Source organism: Bos grunniens, chromosome 3 (assembly GCF_055505025.1).
Source record: "Bos grunniens cultivar Pamir isolate PY7600 chromosome 3, Bosgru_T2T1.0, whole genome shotgun sequence".
Classification (NCBI taxonomy): domain Eukaryota; kingdom Metazoa; phylum Chordata; class Mammalia; order Artiodactyla; family Bovidae; genus Bos; species Bos grunniens.
This window is the reverse complement of record NC_141167.1, coordinates 112,863,991-112,885,416: the sequence shown is the minus strand read 5'-3', so window position 1 is coordinate 112,885,416 and position 21,426 is coordinate 112,863,991. Positions and strand designations below refer to the sequence as shown.

The 21,426-nt window shown below is 42.4% G+C and overlaps 1 protein-coding gene and 1 pseudogene across 2 annotated transcripts in view; one reads left to right on the top strand and one right to left on the bottom strand.

The window, feature by feature from the left end:
• Positions 1–4,986: 4,986 nt before the first annotated feature.
• Positions 4,987–5,085, bottom strand: LOC147376867 (U6 spliceosomal RNA; annotated as a pseudogene).
• Positions 5,086–5,541: 456 nt separating this feature from the next.
• Positions 5,542–21,426, top strand: part of SLAMF1 (signaling lymphocytic activation molecule family member 1) — a 39,565-nt gene continuing 23,680 nt past the window's right edge. Inside the window, exons 1-3 of one of the 2 annotated variants that reach the window (XM_086394546.1) lie at positions 5,542–5,950; positions 14,504–14,842; positions 16,749–17,033. In XM_086394546.1, the coding sequence (XP_086250672.1) occupies positions 5,875–5,950; positions 14,504–14,842; positions 16,749–17,033 (700 nt within the window). In that variant the 5' untranslated portion in view covers positions 5,542–5,874. The remainder of the gene's footprint in view (positions 5,951–14,503; positions 14,843–16,748; positions 17,034–21,426) is intronic. The other variant, XM_086394547.1, reaches the window with a different exon arrangement.

Sequence of the window (21,426 nt, the reverse complement as noted above, 5' to 3'; positions counted from 1 at the left end):
AGAGAGAGAGAGAGAGAGAGAAGTTGGATCAGAGTTATGGGAGGCAGTTTTTGGTGCACAAGAAAAAGCTTGAGGTTGGTGCCTCAACAGCCACTGTTACTGGTTCCTGAGGCTTGTTCCTTCCTAGAAGGTGTGGGCTGATAAGGGCACTTCCCTCTTTCTAGTGGCTTATGCCTGTAGAAAGCAAGCTAGCAAACTACATGGCTGCCATGTAGGGCAATTTGGGGGACATTAAAGAGTACCCCCAACCCTACCAAGAATGCTTCTCAAAGAGCTGCGGAGACTTCAGGGACATGAGAAGTTCAGGGTCAAGTTCCAAAAAGGTCTCAGAAAGGGAGAGATCTCCACACATTGGCTCTGAGGTCTGGAACGATGGCAAAAGCATCAGGGAAGTGAGAAGATTTCAGAGAGAAAATCCTCAGATTACATATGCTCATAGATCTCTCTCCTCAACCTCCAGATTCCAGTGCTCTGAACTGGATTAGAGCAGGCACTGATGTGGGAAACCTGGTAAAAAGCCTTGAAGTGGGCAATCTGAGTAGCACAGATCAGGTAAGGGTCAGAAGGCACTGCCAGTGGACATCATCACAGACTGTTCTGGGCTACGTACCCAGCTCCCCTCCTTGAGCCTGGGCACATCGATCTGCTCAGGAAGGTAACTTCCTGAGTTCTCAGGGGAAAGATGCTGGATGAAACCTGGGTCTAGATCTGAGTGACAGCCACCTCATAGTTTCGTTTTCGCCCCCGTGTCCCCTCAACCTTACAACCCCAGGCCATGGCAGGGCTGTTTGGTACCCTGGCCGGCTCAGCCTCCATATCAGTCACCTATCCCCAGTGAGCTTCCTCATCTCACCCCACAGGGCAGACCCCAGGGTGTTTTTCCCAGTGCTTTCCCCAGGCCAGTTTTAGACTCTGCAATCAAGTCTCCTAGGAGATGTTTCAGAGTTTGGGGGAATTTCATACTTTCATTTTGTTTTTGTGGGTTTTTTTTTTTTTTTTTTCATCCAATAAATGAACTCCAAGTAGCCAGGTAGTCTGGACTGCTTCTCAGTGACCCTTCCCTGTGGGGTGGCTTATATTATAGGGACCTCTGGTATGAGACCAGAGAATGGTCATTGGCTGGGAAGCTGGAATGCTCAGGGGCAGTCCAGAACCAGGAACCTTCAGGCAGGTCACTTTGCCATCTCTCACCTTAAAGTGTCAGGAGAGAGAGTAGCAAGTCTCAGGGGGATTTATACTTTCCTGTTTAAGAGCAGGAGATGACCTCATTGTGCAGCCCACCTGAGACTGTTTGCAGAGGGTTTTTTTTTTTTTTTTTTCACAGACACATGGTCCTCCTTGCTCTCAGGGAGGGGCTCCACATAGGCAAAGGGAAGGAAGTGGTGCTTTGTTACAAGTGATGAATGTGTAGGGCAGAAATTGTACTCATCCAGATGCTCCTGTTGCCTATGCCTGTCTCTGTGCCAAATGGAATGTTCTGTGGATAATGGGCTATTGATCCACACAAGCTTGAAGATTGGTTAGGATTCTTGTCCAGTGTAATGTGAAGGCTTTTGAATATGACTCTGTAAATACAAAGCATTATCAACGGTGTATCTTTTGTTGTTGATCTGTCAGAATCTGTTCTTTATCGCTGACGAAGCAGCTTGGTGTACCAAGTTAATAACTGCAAACCTCAGGTTAGTCACCTTGCCCCTTAGGTTTAAAATAGTTTCCTGTGACAGCTGTAACAATGCAGCTATAACAAATTACCACAAACTTGATGGCTTAACTATAGGATTTTGTGGATATTCTTTATCAAATTGGGAAATTCCCCTTCCCCTATTTCTAGCTGGTCGAGAGTTTTTATCATGAAAACCTGTTCAATTTTGTCAAATGTTTCTCTTCACCTATTAATGTGATCTTGTGAGTCTTCTTCTTTAGCCTGTTGATATGATGGATTAACTGATTTTCACATGTTAAACTAGTACCTGCAATAAATCCTATTTTGTTGGAAGTATATGTTTTGTTTTGTTTTGTTTTTCCTCCTTGTAGTTCTAACAGTTTTCACCTTATTATTTGAGCTCTGTTGTTAGGTGCATACATGTTAAGGATTGTTATGTCTTTGTGGAGACTTCTTTGTCATTATGTAATACTCTTCTTTATTCCTTATAGCTTTCCTTACTTTGATGGCTTGCCTGTCAGAAATTAATATAGCCACATCTGCTTACTTTTGATTAATATTAACTTGTTTTCTTTTTCCATTCATTTACTTTGAATTTTATATGTGTTTATATTTAAAGTGGGTTTCTTGAAGACATATAGTTAAGGCTTGTTTTTGGATGCACTCTGACAATCTCTGCCTCTTAATTGGTTCATTTAGACTATTAACATTCAACGTGTTTACTGATATTGTGGGGGTAATATCTACCATGTGTGTTACTATCTTCTATTTGTTAACCTCATTCTTTGTTGCGCTTTTTGTCTTTCCCTCTTTTTCTGCCTTTTATAGTTTTGATTGAGCTTTCGTAAGATTTCATTTTTTTCTCCTTTCTTAGTATGTCAGTTATACTTCTTTTTTTAACTTCGTTTAGTGATTTCCCTAGATTTTGCAATATGCATTTACGACTAATCCAAGCACAGTTTTAAATAACACTATACTGCTTCCTTGGTGGCTTAGAGGGTAAAGAGTCTGCCTGCAGTGCAGAAGACCTGGGTTCGATCCCTGGGTCAGGAAGATCCCCTGGAGAAGGAAATGGCAACCCACTCCAGTATTCTTGCCTGGAAAATCCCATGGACAGAGAAGCCTGGTAGACTACAGTCCATCAGATTGCAAAAAGTCGGACACGACTGAGCAACTTCACTTCACTTCACTTCATACTGCTTTATGGGTAGTATGAGTACTTAATAGTAGCAAAATAATCCCAATTCCTCCCTCCCGTGATTTGTGTATCATTGCTGTCATTCATCTCACTTATATATAAGCATATATACACGAGGCATATGCATAAGCATACATAATTTGATATATTGTTTATATGTTGTTGCTATTATTACTTTTAACAATGTGTTATCTGTTAGATCAATTAAGAATAAAAAAAATAAAAGCTTCTATTTTTACCTTCACTTATTCCTTCTCTGATGCTCTCCCTCAGTAGATTTGAGTTTCTGATCTTTATTATTTTCCTTCTCTCTAAAGAAATCCTTGTAACATTCCTTACAAGTCAGAACTATGGCAACAAATTCCCTCCATCTTTGTTTGTCTGAAAATATCTTTATTTCTCCTTCACTTTTGAAGAATAATTTCAAAGGATACAGAAAATTATAAGTTGGTGGTTATAATTATATAATTATAATTATATTTATATAATTATAAGTTTTTTCCTCAACACTTTTAAGTATTTTATTCCACTCTCAATTGTTGCTTGCAGTTAATTCTTTTTAAGTTAAAGAAATGTGGAGACATATATTGTGAAACTAGTGACTTTATGCTGAATAAGATAAAAGTTTTTAAATACTAGAAAATATTTCCTCAATTTTTTATGCATTTCACAATTAAAACTACAGTCATGACACACTTTTAAGTTTAATCTTTTTCTCACTTTCTTACATCTAGACAAGTAACAAAACAATAAATCAACGGACTTCCCTCATGGTCCAGTGGTTAAGAATGCACCATGCAATTCAGGAGATGTGGGCTGGATCTCTGGTCAGAGTGCTAAGATCCCGCATGCCACAGAGCAACTAATCCCGAGCAACGCAACTACTGTGAGTCCATACACCACAAGAAAGATCCCACATGACGCAACTAAGACCTCAGGCAGACAAATAAATGAATATTTTAAAAACCTAAAGAATCAAAACTCTGATATATATCATTTTCCTCTTTTCATGGTATATATACTCTCACCCTGGCTGATTTCAACCTACCAGCATGATGTCATTGAATGCAAAGCTGGGGAAAGCCGTGTAGCAGCAACCATGATCAGATATTTTGTTCCCATAACAGAGATACAATAGACGTAATGTTCTCAAGAGCACAAAAGAATAGTAAAATGTAAAATAATTAAGAAGTAATGAGTTTTGAGTTTTCAATTTCCTCAGTTTTGGATGCAATTTATTTAACTGTAAATTTATATAATTCCATTTTTAGTAATATAATGTTTATCAATGACCAGCTCACAAGCTTTCTGAAACTTTAACAAGTGGCTCTCATGAGTTGATATGTGCTGACTCCAGCACAGCACTGGGTAGTATTGTGGGCAGGACAGTTGGGCGTCAGGCGTTTATGTATGTGGAAAGGGGAATGATGAGAATAAAGAGCACTGTCACTATGTCACCAGCTCTTATTACCCTTATCCTCTTAGGGAGGCCCATTGGAAAGGGACTTGGACCTGTAAAATACCTGTTACAGGGGCTTCCCTGGTGGTCCAGCGGTTAAGAATCTGCCTTGTAATGCAGGGGACACGAGCATGGGAAGATCTCACATGCCATGGGGCAACTAAGCCCATGCACCACAATGACTGAGCCCAAATTCCTAGAGCACTAGAGTCACAACTACTGAAGCCGGTGCTGTGCGAAAAGAGAAGCCATCACAGTGAGAAGCCTGAACACCATGGTTCAGAAGCCCCCGCTCACCACAGCTAGAGGAAGCCCGAGCCCAGCAATGAAGACCCAGCACGGCAAAAAAAAAAAACCCTGTTACAATTGCATTTCAAAGTCTCCTTGTGAGCCAATAATAGTGTGTTTCATATATGGAAAAGCACAAGATCTTCCACCAGTTTTAGTCCCTTCTCCTCAACAGAAAGATTAGTTGCAAGTTCTAAAATAAGGCAGCCCCTCCAAACACAGCATAGGGCTCACTAAATTCTACCACAATGTAGCCAGCAGGGAAATTGGGTTTCTGCCAGCTGACCCACCCTGCCCACCTCCATCTATCTGTGATTTTGGCACCAGGACCTGACTGCATGGAGGGATGTTCTCTGAAATTATGGAACAAATCAGAAGTAAAATGTCCATCAGCTATTAAAAGTCAATCATTCTTGCGCAGGGGTCATGCTAATCTTCTCTGTATCATTCCAATTTTTTTTACAGGGGGACAATGGAGAAACAGACATACAGAATAGACTTATGGACTTGAGGAGAGGGGAGGAGAGGGCGAGATGTGTGGAAAGAGTAACACGGAAACTTACATTACCATATGTAAAATAGACAGCCAATGGGAATTTGCTGTATGGCTCAGGAAATTCAAACAGGGGCTCTGTATCAACCTAGAGGGGTGGGATGGGGAGGAAGACATGAGGGAGTTTCAAAAGGGAGCGGATATTTGTATACCTATGGCTGATTCATTTTGAGGTTTGACAGAAAACAGCAAAATTCTGTAAAGCAATTATCTTTCAATAAAAAATAAATTAATTTTGTAAAAAGTCAATCATCCAAGTACAATCTGGACTAATCCATCCAAATTTGGGGTAGCCTGACACAACTACATCTTTTCTTTGCACTATAATAAGAGTTACCAGTCAGAACCACCCAGAGAGGCTTGACATCCCTTTCCCGGAGACAGCTAAGAAAGGGAGAGAGGGGAGGACATTTCTGCCAAGGCTGGGGGTTTGACCGAGGTGATTACACAGATCTCTTCCCGGCTCTTGCAGTGTAACCACCTGACTCTGACTTCTTGGGAAGAGCAGAGTGACTTAAGGCTTGAAAGAGATGACCAATCCTCGGGGCACAGGCAGAAAAAGCCCCAGTGAGACAGGAAGCCTGCTGGTTTCTGATGCATAAACTAGACAGTAGAGGCAGCACTTGGCTGGCGGGAGCTCTCTCTGCTCTGGCTGGTGTCTGAGAGCAGCTACCGGGCTCTCACCAGACTCCCTTCCTTATCCTCACTGGCTGATGGATCCCAAAGGTCTGCTCTCCTCGAATGTCCTGCTGCTTTTCTCTCTGATTATTGAGCTGAGCTGCAGAACAGGTAAGTGTTCATCTGTTTGAGGGCTTGGGTCCTAGGATTACCTACCAGGAATCAGCTATAGCTTCCTAGACAGAGAGAGAACTCAGCGGCCAGGGGTTGTCATTTGGCTGCGGGTACGGGGCAGGGGGGTAGGCGGAGGGCTGTGATCTGCTGCCTGTTCCTCAGAGACTGAGTTCCTCCTACCTCTGTCGAAGAGGAAGGAAGATTGTGAGTTACTGGGCTCCTGGGTCCGAGGCTTAGCCCCGCCAGTCCTAGCTTCCAAGGAAATCAGGAGTTCCAGTCAAAGACACCGGTCACATTCTAGACTGGCCTCTCTGGGTGAGAGGCTGCAGTCAAAGTCCCGGCTGAGTGGTTGGTTTTGTGTGAGTATCCTTTTGGCAAAGGCCCAGGCTAAGGGAATGAGCTGGAGAGAGAGGGAACTCTGGGAGAAAATTACTCCTACCCTGTCCTGGATGGGGATCTTCACACACACACACGAGCAGACAAACCAAAAACATGGTCCACCTACAAGAAAGGGCTGTAGCGGGAAGAGAGGGTAAAACTGAAAACCCCAGGCAATGATTGGGAACAGATAGTGGCCACAGCGTGGTTGTGCTGGTGGCTACTTTCCTGGAAGTAGCATTCCAAGGCAGCAAGAGGGGAAGAGGCCAGGATTTTTGGAGCCCAAGGCTGGTTACAGTTAGTGAGAAATGCAAATCAAGAATGCTCAGAGTCAGAGTAGCTTCAGTGTAGAGCCAGAGTGTTTGGAACTGGACTCTGCTCCTATCTTTCTGGTTTGCTGGCATTCTCTGTTTAGTAGTTTTGTGAACTACTCTGTTTAGAGCTTTGAGAAAAGGTGTTTGAAAAAGAAAAAGCCAAGCAAGGAGCAAACTGGGCTCACTAAGGAGTGGATGAGCATCTTCTTTCTGCTTAGATGCCTTCAGACTTTGTTTAGACTGTGGGAGGCAGCCTAAAGTGGAAGCACCATTGGGGAAAGAGGGAAAATCCTGAGGCTCTGAATGTTTTGTTCTTGGGGATTTCAAGACCGCAAATCCATTATGGACTTTTCCAGGAGAAGCCCAGAGATGTGCTGAGGTTATCTGAGGGGCTGCACTTGAGATTGATCTTTTGACAGATTCCCAGATGAATAGCTCTTCCTTGGCCCTGCATTTCCTCAGAATCAGGCAGACTGATGGCTCTCGCTGCCCAAGGTCTCAGAGAGCAGTAATTGAACTCAGGGTTCAGAAAGCCATATGGAACTACTTTAAGCCATAACGAGGAGATGGCTCAGATGGTAAAGAACCTGCCTACAGTGCAGGAGACCCAGCTTCGATCCCTGGGTCAGGAAGATCTCCTGGAGAAGAAAATGGCGACACACTCTAGTATTCCCGCCTGGAGAATTCCATGGACAGTGGAGCCTGGCGGACTACAGTCCACGGGTTGGCAAAGAGTTAGACATGACTGAGCAACTAACACTTCACTTCACTTCACTTCAGGAAGAGTCAAACCTTCCTGGGGGCACCCCATTCACGACTCCACCATTTTTGGAATACTTTCTGGTGACTATCAGGAGTGACGGGTTTGAACAGTGAACTGAACTTTTCTATCCCTGTGCTGACTTGCCTTCTGGTCAGCCTGGCCCTGGCATCTCAGGTTCTGCTGACAGCTGCTGCAGGCAAAGCTTCGGAGGTCACTGGTTAGTAAGAAACAGCCCAGCCCTTTAAAGGCGTGTCTATCCAATCAGCAGTGTTCATATTTCTTACGATTGTCTTCTCTGAAATATGTACAAAAATTTTATACTGTTTTTATTTTTAAACATGCACCCTCTTGTGAAACCCCAATAAAACCCAGACGGAAATGCTTTGCAAATGGGACAGGTCAACCATGACAGATTTACCCAACCAAGAAGCCCACTTCTTGTAAAATTAGTACCCACTCCCCTTCCCATCTCTACTCAGCTCACCTTCCAATTCCCAGTCAAAACTGTAAAAATCAAAAAAAGCCCATACTGAATTCTCCATTTCCCTCAGTGATACATTTTTTAATAGGCTTCTCTTTTTCAGAGCAGTTTTGGGTTCACAGCAAAATAATTGAAAAGTACAGAGATTTCCCATGGCCCTCACATACACATAGCCTCTCCGATCATCAATATCTCTCACCAGAGTGGTGCATCTGTTACAACTGATGAATCTACCCCAGTAGGACTTTTTATTCTTTCATTCAGGTCCTCCCCACTTCCTCCACACACATAGGAAGAGAAGTGAGGGGCAAGTTGCCGGGGAGCGGGGGCGGTGGTTCTAGACTTTGCCCAATCTTGTGTATTCACTGAACCATTCTACCCCAATATTTAGATCTAGGCACTTTTATTTCTCAAAAGTTTTAATACTGTGACATAACTCCACTGACTTCACTATCTCCGGTGTTAGACTGAAAATCAGAACTTCAGGGCTATTTGGTTTTATCCATAGATTGACTTCGGACAATCCCATTTGGCAACTATCTATTAGGACACATGGTATGCCTGGCACTAGGTGACGTGTGGGGTAAAATGCACCACCACAGCCTCTGCCCAGAACTTGGCACAGAATCTGGCACACGAGAGTCCTTCTACAAATGTTTGTTGAATGATTAATGATAGTATGTACAGAACTTTCTTGCTATATATCAAACACTGTTGTAAGTGCTTTATGTGTATTATTCATTTAATTGTACCAACTCTGTGAGTTGGTATTGCTACATTATGATTTTATAAAAGAGGAAAAAGAGGCACAGCTTCTGCTGCTGCTGCTAAGTCGCTTCAGTTGTGTTCGACTCTGTGCGACCCCATAGACGGCAGCCCACCAGGCTCCCCTGTCCCTGGGATTTTCTAGGCAAGAATACTGGAGTGGGTTGCCATTTCCTTCTCCAATGCATGAAAGTGAAAAGTCAAAGTGAAGTCGCTCAGTCGTGTCTGACTCTTAGCAACCCCATAGACTACAGCCTACCAAGCTCCTCTGTCCATGGGATTTTCCAGGCAAGTGTACTGGAGTGGGGTGCCATTGCCTTCTCCAAAGAGGCGCAGAGTAGTTAGTAATTTCTCCTTAATCACACAGCTTGACTCCAGAGGCCTCAAGGAATGAAACGGGATAAGCTTATGTTTAGGGAGGAGAATCCTAAAATTTGTATCCAGGTCCCATGGTAAAAATTAGATTGTGCTGCCTATAATTGAAGCATATGAGTTGATGTTAATTGAATTGAAATTAAATATAGGAATTCACAAAAGGTGAGAGAAGTTGGATAAATCAGAGAAGGAAGTAGAAGGCATATGGAAGTATTTGATCTGGGATTTGGAAAGTAGATAGAAACGTCTTTCGTCATGTAGTTTTTTGTTTTTTTTTTTAAATTTTTTGTTAACTAGTTTGTTTCTGGAGGAGTATCCTACGTAGGTCTATAAAACTTCAACAGTATAAAAGGGTATTGAAGAGAGCTTTGTCTCGCTGTTACAGTGGTGAACAAAACAGACACAGACCCTACTCTTAGAAGCTTGTAATTGCATAAGGATAAAAAGCATTGAAGGAGAGTTAAAAGTGTGATGGGTGATGTGAAAGGAGTGACCCAAAGTGCACTGGAAGTGCATGGCAGAGAAGCCTTATCACAGCCAAGGATCAAATGTAGAGGCCTGAAGGACAGGAGGAGTTAGCCAGGCAAATAAAGGGCAGTGACTGACTTTCAGGCTGGGGAACGGTAAGCGCAAATATTCTAAGATAGAAAGACCCAGCAGCATCAAGGAATGGGACTAGAAGGACACCTGGTAGGACTTCAATTTAAAAAGGAGACTTAGACACACTATCTTATCTTTGTGAACCTGAAAGAAATGCTGTAGCAAGACGCCCAGTGTCAGGGCTGCCCCCGACCAAGAAAGGTTATCACTAGGTAGAGTCCCATCTTATGAAAGGGTTGGCTAAATGCTACTAATTTCAGGAAAATATCCATGGGCTCATGTGAATCACTCTACTTTCTAAGTAGAATTGCCCTGGAAGGAAAGTGAGTTGGTGTTAACAGCTACAAATGTTTCCTCCAGACTCTTTTAGTAAACAGGGTCTGACTGAATCACAAACCCACTGGAAAACACTCATCAGGCAGTAGGATGTTTCAGGAGCTGGTACTCTACTTGAAGGGTTTTATGAACCACTTTAAAGTCCCCACTTGTTTTTCCACTCTTGCTCAGGTGTCAGTGAGGTCACACACCCCCTACAGACCCGGCCACTCACACACTCAGTTGTTACATCATCATTCTTTATGTGGGCTGTGGCATGTGAGGGTCTGTTCTGAATGGGGTATTGATTCCACTCCCCATGACCAAGTCTGCTTAAACCACTCATCCTGTCATTCTCATCTGCCCTCTCTTTTCTTCCCTCTTAACCTCTTCTTTTCTATAAAAAAATTAAAAATTTTTTTCTCTTTTTTTAGCTACTTCTAGCCCCATCCTCTGTCTCCTCTTCTCCTGACTCCCTTCCATTTCTAAATTCCAAAAACAACCATGGTGTAAAGAGTCTGTTGGATTAGGTGGGTGGAAAGCACTCACAGGACACAAGGGAGGGTGGAGGCTTATGGTCTATAAATGGGTATCATTTTGCATTTTCTTCTTCTCCATATCAAAATTGATCTAAAAAAATCAACAGTGTGATGGTAATTCTCAACCTTGATTTGAAGCCCAGATTCCTTTGAGAAGTGACATTCATGGCTATGCTCCCAGAAAAAAATGTACATATGCTTACTTATATGATTTCTATATTCAATTTAGGGGGCCTGTATACCATGTGATATTTCTACTTGCATGGATGGTTCTAGTTTTCTGTCATCCCTTTATTGGTAGAAGTTTAGGTTCAGGATTCTTGGGTATTATATGTACCACATTATCTGGACAGCCAGGCATCCATAAGTGCGACTAGAAGGAATTTCAACACGTTCTTTTACATATCTTTGTAAAAATAAAATACCAGCACCAAGAATAGCATTCCTTGTCTAATAAATTAAGCAACTGTTTAATTAGGCACTCTGTTTCAAGAGTTGATTTAATAGCGATATGCAAAAGAACAAATGCTAATTGTCTTTTCACCATTCCTTAATAGTTATGTGCCATGAATTCCCTAGCAGTCCAGTGGTTACGACTCAGTGCTTTCACTGCTGGGGGCCGGGGTTTAATTCCTGGTTGGGGAACTAAGATCCCACAAGTCACATAGTGTAGCAAAAAAAGCAAGAGCCAACCATTCAAATCCGAATTTTTCTTTTTCCCAACCTTTAAATCTCTAGTCTGATATCAGCAGGGCCCTTCGCAGGATATCAAAGCATTTTGCTATCAAGAACATCTGAATCTGTTTGCCCAAATTTCCAACAACCCATCTTAACCACAAGTTAATTGTGCCTTCTCTAGGTGTCTGCATTATATAAGCAGTTTTATTGTACTTTTTTGACTTTCTTATCAACTAGAACAATCTGTGCTCTCTCTGAGTCATGGGCTCCTTCTCTTATGAACATTAGCTTGTGATTAATTTCAGTTATGAAGTTTAGCCACATATGGGTCAAAGCTAAATAAGAGGGATTTTAATCAGATAGCATGGCTTTTAGCATTCATAAATTGAACAGATATTTATTTAAAACCTATTACATGCCAAACACTGCTGTAGGTCCTAAGGAAAAAACAATGAACAACATGAACTTCTTCCTCTTGAGAAGCTGGCATTCTAGTACAGGGGGAGACAAAAGTAAAAATGACCAAATATACAGTATAACATCAGACAGTGATAAGTGCAGCAAGAAAGGATAGGATATAGACAGGATCATCAGAGCAGGTCTTTCAGAAAAGATGATTTTTTTTTTTTTGAGCAGAAATCTAAAAGAAAATGAGAGTATGAGCTCTTTAGATACATAAAGGAAGAGATTTCCAGAAAGAGAAAGAACAATAAATGCAACAGCTATGAGATGAGAATGCTCTGGATGAGTTAGGGACCAGCTGGAGCTGGTGTGGTCATAGTGTAGTGAGTGAAGAGTGGACAAGAGATGGAGTCAGGGAGGTCCAAGGGACTGGGTTATTCAGAATCTGTGAAGCCATAACAAGGACTATGGATTTTGTTTCTCTTTGAAGAGAGACAAAATCTGACATAGTTTTAAAAGGCTTCTCTGTCCATTGTATAGATGCAGGAAGATTTGTTGGAAGACAAAAGAAGAGCCAGGCCTGTGATGATGGTGGTAGAAATGAAGAGGGTTGGAAGTTCTCAGATGCCGGATATATTGTGAAGGCAGAGCCAATGGGATTTGCTGATAGATTGAATATGGAATATGAAAGGAAGAAAGGAGTCATGGGTGATTCCAGTGTTTTGGCCTGGGAATTGTAATGTTTGCAGTAGAGGCTACAGAATCAAGAGTCCATTTGCTAAGTCTAAGATGCCCTTTAGACCTCCAAACACTAATACCAATTGGTGTAGGCAGTTTGGAATACAGTGAAAGATTTGGATGGGAGATACATCTCTGGAAGCATTCCAGAAACCTGTCAAACTATGCGACTATTAATAGATAAGTGTGGCTGGGAAAGAGAAGAAGTCTGAGTACTGATCCCTGGAATGCTCCAATTTTAGAGGTCTTTAAGAGCAGAAGATTTTGGTCAAGGAGACTGAGAAAGGGCAGCCAATGAAATAGGAAGAAAACCAAAAGAGTGTATTGTTCTCTGGGCCAAATGAAGACAGCGTTTCAACGGGGAGATGTGAACTTTCTCAGCACTCTTGAGAAAGCAAGATGAAGATGGAGAATTGACTTAGTATCATGGGGTATACAGTGACCTTGACAAGAGTGATTCCAGTGAGGAGTAAAGAACGAGGCTTATTTGGAGTGAGTACAAGGAAAAAATGTCAGGAGATGGGAACAGAAAGGATAAATACACATTAAAGAACTTTAGGATAAAGAAAAACAGAGAAATGGGAAATTGGCTGGGGATGGACCTGGGATCAGGGTTTTTAAGATAAGGGAAATTACATGTTGGTATGTCGGGTGTTAATAGAAATAACCCACAGTGTACCATAACAATAACAAAATTGACGATGCAAGGGGTGGCAGAAGTTTCAGGAGCAAAGCCTTGAAGTGGGTGAGTGTTCCAGGAAGGAAGAGGCCAGCCTTACCCAAGAGCAGAGACCATCCATCCAAGTATGTGGGTTGACTTGATAGTGGGAACAAATGGAAGCTCTCTTTTCGTTTCTTTTCCTTTTTCAGTGAAATGAGAGGCAGGTTCATCAACTGAGGTTGTGGGTTTGAGGAGAGAGGAGGTGTTAAAAAGTCAGCAGTAGGATCACTTACAGTGGTTTGAAAGATTTGGGTGTGGTTTTTTTTTTTTTTTGGCTTGACACTTTTGAAAAAGAGAAATAAAATAATTTCTCTCCCTCAACATTATTATATATCTCAATAACTTTTTGGAGAGATATGATTCCACAGGCTTGCCTCCTCCTTGACTCCACATCCCTTAGACTTTTCCTTTTCCTTCTCATTTGAAATGATGCTTCTGTAATCTTGGTCTCTTGGCCTCACAAGCTCAGAATTAGTTTCAGTTACCCTCTTTCCTTCACCCTATTTATGAGTAAGTCCCCTATGTATGAACGGGTTAAATCCCCTATGTGTGAGTTACATTCCGAGAGGGAGCTCGTAAGTCCAATTTGCTCATAAATCCTCTTCGTTGTACCTAGTTAGCCTAGGTACTCAACTAATACAATTGGCTATATAGTACTGGACTGTACTAGGTGATGATATTTTTCACACAAATAATACTTTAAAAACAAGCACATAAAAAGCATTTTGAGAAGATCATGTATACACTGCTATGTTTAAAATGGATAACCAAAAAGTACCTATTGTATAGCACATGGAACTCTGCTTGATGTTATGTGCCAGTCTGGGTGGGAGGGGGGTTTGAGGGAGAATGAGTACGTGTATATGGGTGGCTGAGTCCCTTCACTGTTCAATGCTATGACAACATTGTTAACTGGCTATACCCCAATACAAACATTTTGGGTGCTAAAAATTAAAAAAAAAATTAAAAGAAAACATTTTTAATCTTATAGTATAGTACCTTGAAAAGTACAATAGCACAATACAGTGAACAGTTGGCATATAAGGGCACATTCACATCTTTGAAAGTTTGCAACTTGAATGTTCGTATGTAGGGGACTTACTGTATCCAGTGGTGGTGAGAAATCTGGCTGAGGAATTAATCTGGTTACTAGTTATACAACTTTAGGCATGTCATTTAACTTCTCTATGCCTTAGGTGCCTTAACTATAAATCTGAGTTGATAGAATTCCCTCCTAGATCATAGAGACCAAGTATTGTAGATAGTCTATACAGCTCTATCACAAGACTTCCACTGGGATTTTTTAAATACTGAGAATGCAGTGAGATCCTCATGACAGTCCTTATAAACTACTAAGGATCTGGCAACCCCAGAGATTGGCCAAGAGGAAGAGAGAGACGCTCCAGTCTGTTTTTCCTGATGCACGGACGTAAGTCTCAAAGCTTCTATGATAAGATACTTCCCTCTCCTTCTTTCCACAGGTGAGGGCTTGACCAGTTCCACGAAGACGATTCTCGGGCAGCTGGGAAGCAGCGTGCTGTTGCCCCTGGCATCTGAGGAGATAAGTAGGAGCATGAATAAGAGCATCCACATCCTTGTCACAATGGCAGAATCACCCAAAGACACTGTCAAGAAGAAAATAGTGTCCCTAGATCTGCGGAAAGGTGGCTCTCCACCTCTGAAGGACGGCTATGAGTTTCATCTGGAAAACCTGAGCCTGAGGATCCTGAAGAGCAGGAAGGAGGATGAAGGCTGGTACTTTATAAGCCTGGAGGAAAATGTTTCAGTCCAGCACTTTAGCCTGCAGCTGAAGCTCTATGGTAATGACGGTGGCTTCCTTGGCCCACAAGGAATGCCATAGTGCCTTGCCTAAGAATTCAAGCTTCTCTCAGAAGCAAAGGGTGTTCAGAATTGGAAGCAACTTGAAAGACATCTCAGTCTAGGGTTAAACAGGGTTTCAGGGAAAAGTTTTAGAGGTTCACTAAATTGGTCCAAATTGCACATTAGTAATAGCTGATTAGCACTAGTTACCTTTATTCCCATTTTCTAAAGGAAAGGAGCCCGGCTGCCTGTATGCTAGAGGGCCCGGAGCCCCAAGAGTCTCAATTTACAAATAAGATTTTGTTTGAAAATAGTGGGTTTTTCTTCTGATTTTTAAAAGTTTGAATACCACTGATAAGCAAAACCTCTCTTTCATAGGAGAGGACACTGAAATCAAGAGATAAGTGGTTTGCACGTGCCTACTCACATCTGTGTAGGTGGTTCACTCCACTAGGGGTCCTGGGAGAAGGAGAGCTGAAACTCAACCCACACACCACTCACCAAGCCCTGCATCCTGGCAGAGGATTGCATCTACCTGGTGGAAGAAGTATAGTTTTCTCACTTAAACAAAGGCCCTGGTTGTGAAAAAAAAAAATCGCCTAGTTGCAGAACTTAAACTAAAACCTAGGTCCATCTGAATCCAAGGCCAGTGGTGTTTTTTTTTTTTGAGCCTCTTTAACTGCCAGCCCCTCTTGAGTGCACCCAGAGTTTGTCTCTTCAGTCCCAAAGCTCCTTTGAATTCCCAGGGATCCTGGCAGCTATGTGTGGTGTCCTGCTTCTAGGTGGGTCAGGAAGCCCCACACACACAACATTTCTTTAAAATTCTCAGGTACCACAAGATGGCACGTCCCTCCCCGGCCTTCCCTTGGTATCTTCCCTTTAAATGTCTGCAGAATTCCCACAGCCCTTAACCAGGTATCAGGGTGTTCTGATCACTCCAGTAGTGTCCCCAGGGCAAGGCTGCTGTAAGCACAAAGGTTACACATAGGTTTTCTAGAACGATTCACTGTCTTTGTCACATCTTATCATATTTTATGATCAAATTCTCACCTTAGAAAATATGTTCTCTGCAACCATGGTATTCTCTCAAGTCAAAGAAAGAGGCTGGATTTTGGAATCAGACAGACATAATTTCAGATCTCAGCTTGGCTGTTAAAAGTTGAGTGGAATTATGTAAGACACTCTACTTCTCTGGGACTCAGTTTCCTCATCTATAAAATGAGAATAATTAGAACTAGGATAATAGTTGTTGAGAAAGTTGTTGAAAAGATTAAAGAACATGATGAGTGTGAAATTCTAGTATTCTGCCTGTCCTATAGTAGTTACTAAATAAAAAGGACTTTCCCTTTTACCTTGCCAATTTTACATCCTTAGAGTGAAAAAGTTTGGTAAGGCCTGTGGCTATCCCAAGTTCAGACATCCTAAAGCACTTGCTATACACACACACACAACACACACACACACACACACACACACACACAGAGTACAGATGAAATCCCACCACTGAAAAGTCATTCTTTTAGATATAGAAGGTAATACTTTAGCCATGGACATTCAAACCCATGGGGGAATAAGCTGAGAGCAAACTCCCCAGATGGAATACAGGAGAGCAACCTAAATTAGAAACAAGAGGAATGCAAGGGGAGCCCTAACAGTCTTGGTGGGAGGGAACTAAAAGACAATATTTCTCTTCTTTGTTTTATCCCTGGTCCTGGAAAGGAGTATAGAGGGGTAGTAGGGGGAGGGAAGGTGCGAAATAGTAGGTTCCTATTAGAAATATATTACACCACAGATCTATAGGGAGGGAAAGATGCTGTTAGGTTGCATTTTTTCTAACAAAAAGGTTAAATCACCATTCCAGAGGATTCATTTCAGTGATGGCTCTCTTCCTCCCCCTTTTGACAGAGCAGGTCTCCACTCCACAAATTAAGGTGTTGAACACCACCCAGGAAGACGGGAACTGCAGTCTCATGCTGGCGTGCATGGTGGAGAAAGGGGACCACGTGACTTACAACTGGAGTGAGGAAGCAGGAGTCCCCCTGCTGAGTCCCACCAATAGCTCCCACCTCTTGTATCTCACTCTTGGCCCTCAGCATGCTAACAACGTGTACATCTGCACTGTGAGCAACCCCATCAGCAACAGCTCTCAGACCTTCATCCCTTGGCCCAGTTGCAGCTCCAGTCCCCCAGGTAAGTGTCTGAGAGGCAGCTGTTACGCCACGTTGATATGGACTCAGTCTCCACCTGGACCAATGCTCTGCTTCCATAGCCATGGCCTTCACCTTAGGAACAACACTTTATATTTTCTCTATGGTTTGTAAAAGCCTCCTATGTGCATTCAGTGAGTGGCTACTCTTCATAATGAGCAAGGTGTCGTTATGCTCCATTCATAGTTGAGAAAACTGGTGAGAAATGATGGAACTAGACCCAGAGCCCTGGGTGAACCCTGCCATCCCCTCCTGCCTTGGCACCAACCTACAAGGCTGGCGGGGTAAGGGAGTGTGGGCGGCAGGTCCTGACTCCCAATTCATGCTCCACTAACAGTGGGACGGTTCTACACCATCAATAAGCATTTATCAGTCACCTGTGCTGCAGGAAATTGGGAACAGATATGACATACAACCTCTGCTGTCCAGATAATACATGAAACATGTGCTCAATACTGAAAAGCAAGATGTAACAAAGGGAAACATTTTATGAAATGGACTGTGACTCCCGCAGCAGGTCAGAGGGTCAGGGGAGTCAGATCTCTGACTAAGACCTGGACTGTGAAGCTTAGGAAAGTGGTAAGTCATAGAGCACTTTATTGTTGAGACAGCATTTCAATTGTATGATCTCTTTTGTTCCTCACAATGGCCTTATCAGATAACTGTTGTCATCATCCTCATTTTATTACAGATTAGGAACTTGAAGCTCGTAGCCTGTAAGAACCCTTCCAAGTTTTTTCAGCTTATAAATGGTAGTCAGAACCTAAACCTAGATCTTCTGACTAATCTTTTTCTGGAAAGATAAAGCATCATTATTCTGTTATCAAAAGGAAGGAAGGGCTGATTAAGTAAGCCCATCTCACCACTTGAGACTGGAAACAGACCACTGAGCCTTTTCACTAAGATCTTGCGTCCGTGCCTCAGGTAGGTTCAGGGGCAGAAGAACCAGTGTGCTGGCCCTGCCAGTCATTACCTGTGCCCTGATATTCTTCCTTCTGCATCCACTGAGGGTAAACAGGAATCATTCCAAGGAGACTCTTGCCCACAGTAGCCTTGATGTATATTTGGAAGGCTTTTCCAGATAACCAAGGATCTAGGGACAGGGGAATCCAGCCAGGTCATGCCCTTCAGCATAGCATATCCAGTCAGCAACTCCCCTGAGGTATTCCAGATGGACTGCTGGGGAAATCCACCTGCCTTCTGCATCTAAGAGCTCCTTGGTGAGCCTCGCCCACTGCATGTTACCTCTCCCAGCCACTCATGGCAGAGTTGGCCACCTGTCCACTCACATGAGGTGTCTGGCTGCTTGCCTACCTTGTGCATGAACCACATTCAGAGGTTCTCCCCCGGTTCAGACCTCTCTCCCTGCCCACAGCTATTCAGAACGTGCTGGTGGGATCAAGACAGCAGTCTCTCATGAGTGTAGAGTTTACAGAATGTAAACTCCAGGGGATCACAGACCCTTCATCCCTGCCTGACCCTGATCTCGGGTGCCTGCACCCCGTGTCTCCATTCAGTGTCCCCACAGACACTGCGCCCACGCTGAGGGGGATACCAAAGTGTGCCATCACAGAGCTACCACCCTGACTCCAGCTACTGTCCTCTTTCGCCTGGCTTTCTACAATAGCCTTCTTCCTGGTCTCCCTGCTGCCACCCTTGGCCCCCTGCAGTCGGTTCTCTACCAGCGGTCAGAACTAACCCTTGAAAACAGTACCACGAGGAGCATCGTTTTCTGTTTGGATTACTACTGGATCTCAGATGTCACAGACCAAGCCCGATATATAGCAGAGATCAAATCCTGAGCCTTTGGAGTGGGAGCACGTTCTCTAAGACCCTAGACCAGAGAACTAACCCTAGGGAGTATCAAATAGTGAGAACTCACAAAAGGAAACCACTTGAATACAAGACCCAGCATCACCCAACCACCAGTAGCACCCTGTGCAGGACACCTCATCTAAAGAACAAACGAAACAAAAATACAAACCCAGTCATCAGAAAACAAGATTACTGCCTCACTCAGCCTTGCCCATCAGAGGAAAAACAAACAAAAACTCAGCACAAATCTCACCCTATATGAAGCTTACACAAACCACTGGACCAAGCTTAGGAGGGCAGAAATCAAAAGGAAGAAAGAATTCAACCTTCTTCAAGGAAAGAATTCAACTTTACTTGAAGCCTGGGAAAAGAAAACCTCAAACACAGTAAGTTAAATGAAAATAATGAAAAGGCAGAGAAATACTACACAAATGAAGCGACAAACTAGAAACACAGAAGTCCAAATAAATGAAGAGGAAATAGACAAACTACCTGAAAAAGAATTCAGAATAATGATAGTAAAGTTGATTAAAAACCTTGAAAACAAAATGGAGAAAATGCAAGAATCAATTCACAAAGACCTAGAAGAATTAAGGAATAAACCTACAAAGACAAACAACACAGTTACTGAAATTAAAAATACTCTGGAAGGAATCAGTAGCAGAATATCTGAAGCAGAAGAATGAATCAGTGAGCTGGAAGATAAAATGGTAGAAATAACTTCTGAAGAGCAGAATAAAGTAAAAAGAATGAAAAGAACTGAGGACAGTCTCAGAGACCTCTGGGACAATATCAAACACACCAACATTTAAATTATATGGGTCCCAGAAGAGGAAGAGAAAAAGAAAGGGTATGGGAAAATTTTTGAAGAGATTATAGTTGAAATTTCCCCAACATGGAAAAGAAAATAGTCAATCAAGTTCAAGAGGCACAAAGAGTCCCATACAGGATAAACCCAAGGAGAAACATGCCAAGACACATACTAATCAAACTAACAAAGACTAAACACAAAGAAAGAATATTAAAAGCAACGAGGGAGAAGCAACAGGTAACATACAAGGGAAACCCCATACACTTAACAGCTGATCTTTCAACAGAAACTCTGCAGGCCAGAAGGGAATGGCAGGATATATTTAAAGTACTGAAAGGGAAAAATCTACAACCAAGTTTACTGTACCTGGCAAGGATCTTATTCAAAATTGATGGAGAAATAAAAAGCTTTTCAGACAAGCAAAAGTTAAGAGAATTCAGTACCACCAAACCAGCTTTACAACAAATGTTAAAGGGACTTATATAGTCAAGAAATACAAGGGAAGGAAAAAGATCTACAAAATCAACCACAATTAAGAAAATAGCAATAGGAACATATATGTCAATAACTACTTTAAATGTAAATGGATTAAATGCTCCAACAAAAAGACACAGAATATAAACTCTAGATCCGGTGTTACCCTTGTTACTTACAAAGATAAGCTGCTTATCCTAAGACTCAGATTCTTCATCTAAAATAATGCCTGAAAATTTTTCTTGACTATGTATCAATTATGTGGACTCTCATTTAATCCTCACAGCAATCAAATAGTATTAATATCCCCACCTTACAGATGAGGAAACAAAGATATGCAAAAGTCACACACTGAGCAAGTGCCAGAGTTGAGTTGTCTGATCCTGAAATCCTCATGGGTAATATCAGAATAGATGATACACTTTTAAAATGCCTTATAAATCATAATAAATATGTGTGTTTTTCCTTTGTGGCTGAGAAAGTGGTAGCCCTCACCTCAGCACAGCCTTCTCTGGTCATAGCAACCCTCTTAGGGCACCAAATGTTTTACCCTGACCCATCTCAGAAAAGAAGAATAATTCTCTTCATGTTCCTCAGTATGCTTTAACAAGAATTTACTTAAAGTATCTCAAAGTCTTGGCCATAAAGCTTCTGCTAGAGGCACTTAGCTCAGGACATTCTTAAAAAAAAATATAAAGGGACTTCCCTGATGGTCCAGTAGTTAAGACTGCACTTCCACTGCAGAAGACATGTAGCTCAGAGGATAAAGCATCTGCCTACAATGCAGGAGACCTGGGTTTGATCCCTGGGTCAGGAAGATGCCCTGGAGAAGGAAATGGAAACCCACTCCAGTACTCTTGCCTAGACAATCCCATGGACAGATAAGCCTGGTAGGCTATAGTCCATAGGGTTGCAAACAGTCGGACATGACCGAGCGACATCACTTTCTTTCTTTCTAGGGAACTAAGATCACACATAGCACATGACATGGACAAAAAATAAAATAAAAATTGAATATAAAATTTTTAAAAAGGAAAGAAAAAAGAAACGTGTAAAGATGCTTGAGTGGTCCATCTAAACCACTTTGAGGACTGAGTATGCACTAGTGTGACCAGATTTACTGGATATGGAGCAGGCCTTCATGAGATGGGGGAGGTCAAGAAGCAGCAGAAACATGGAACCATGGGAAAACCCTGTCAGGACCTCAACTCAGGCATTAAGGCAACTACTCAGCAGCCATTACACTTTCTTGGACCTCTGTTTCATTATATGTAAA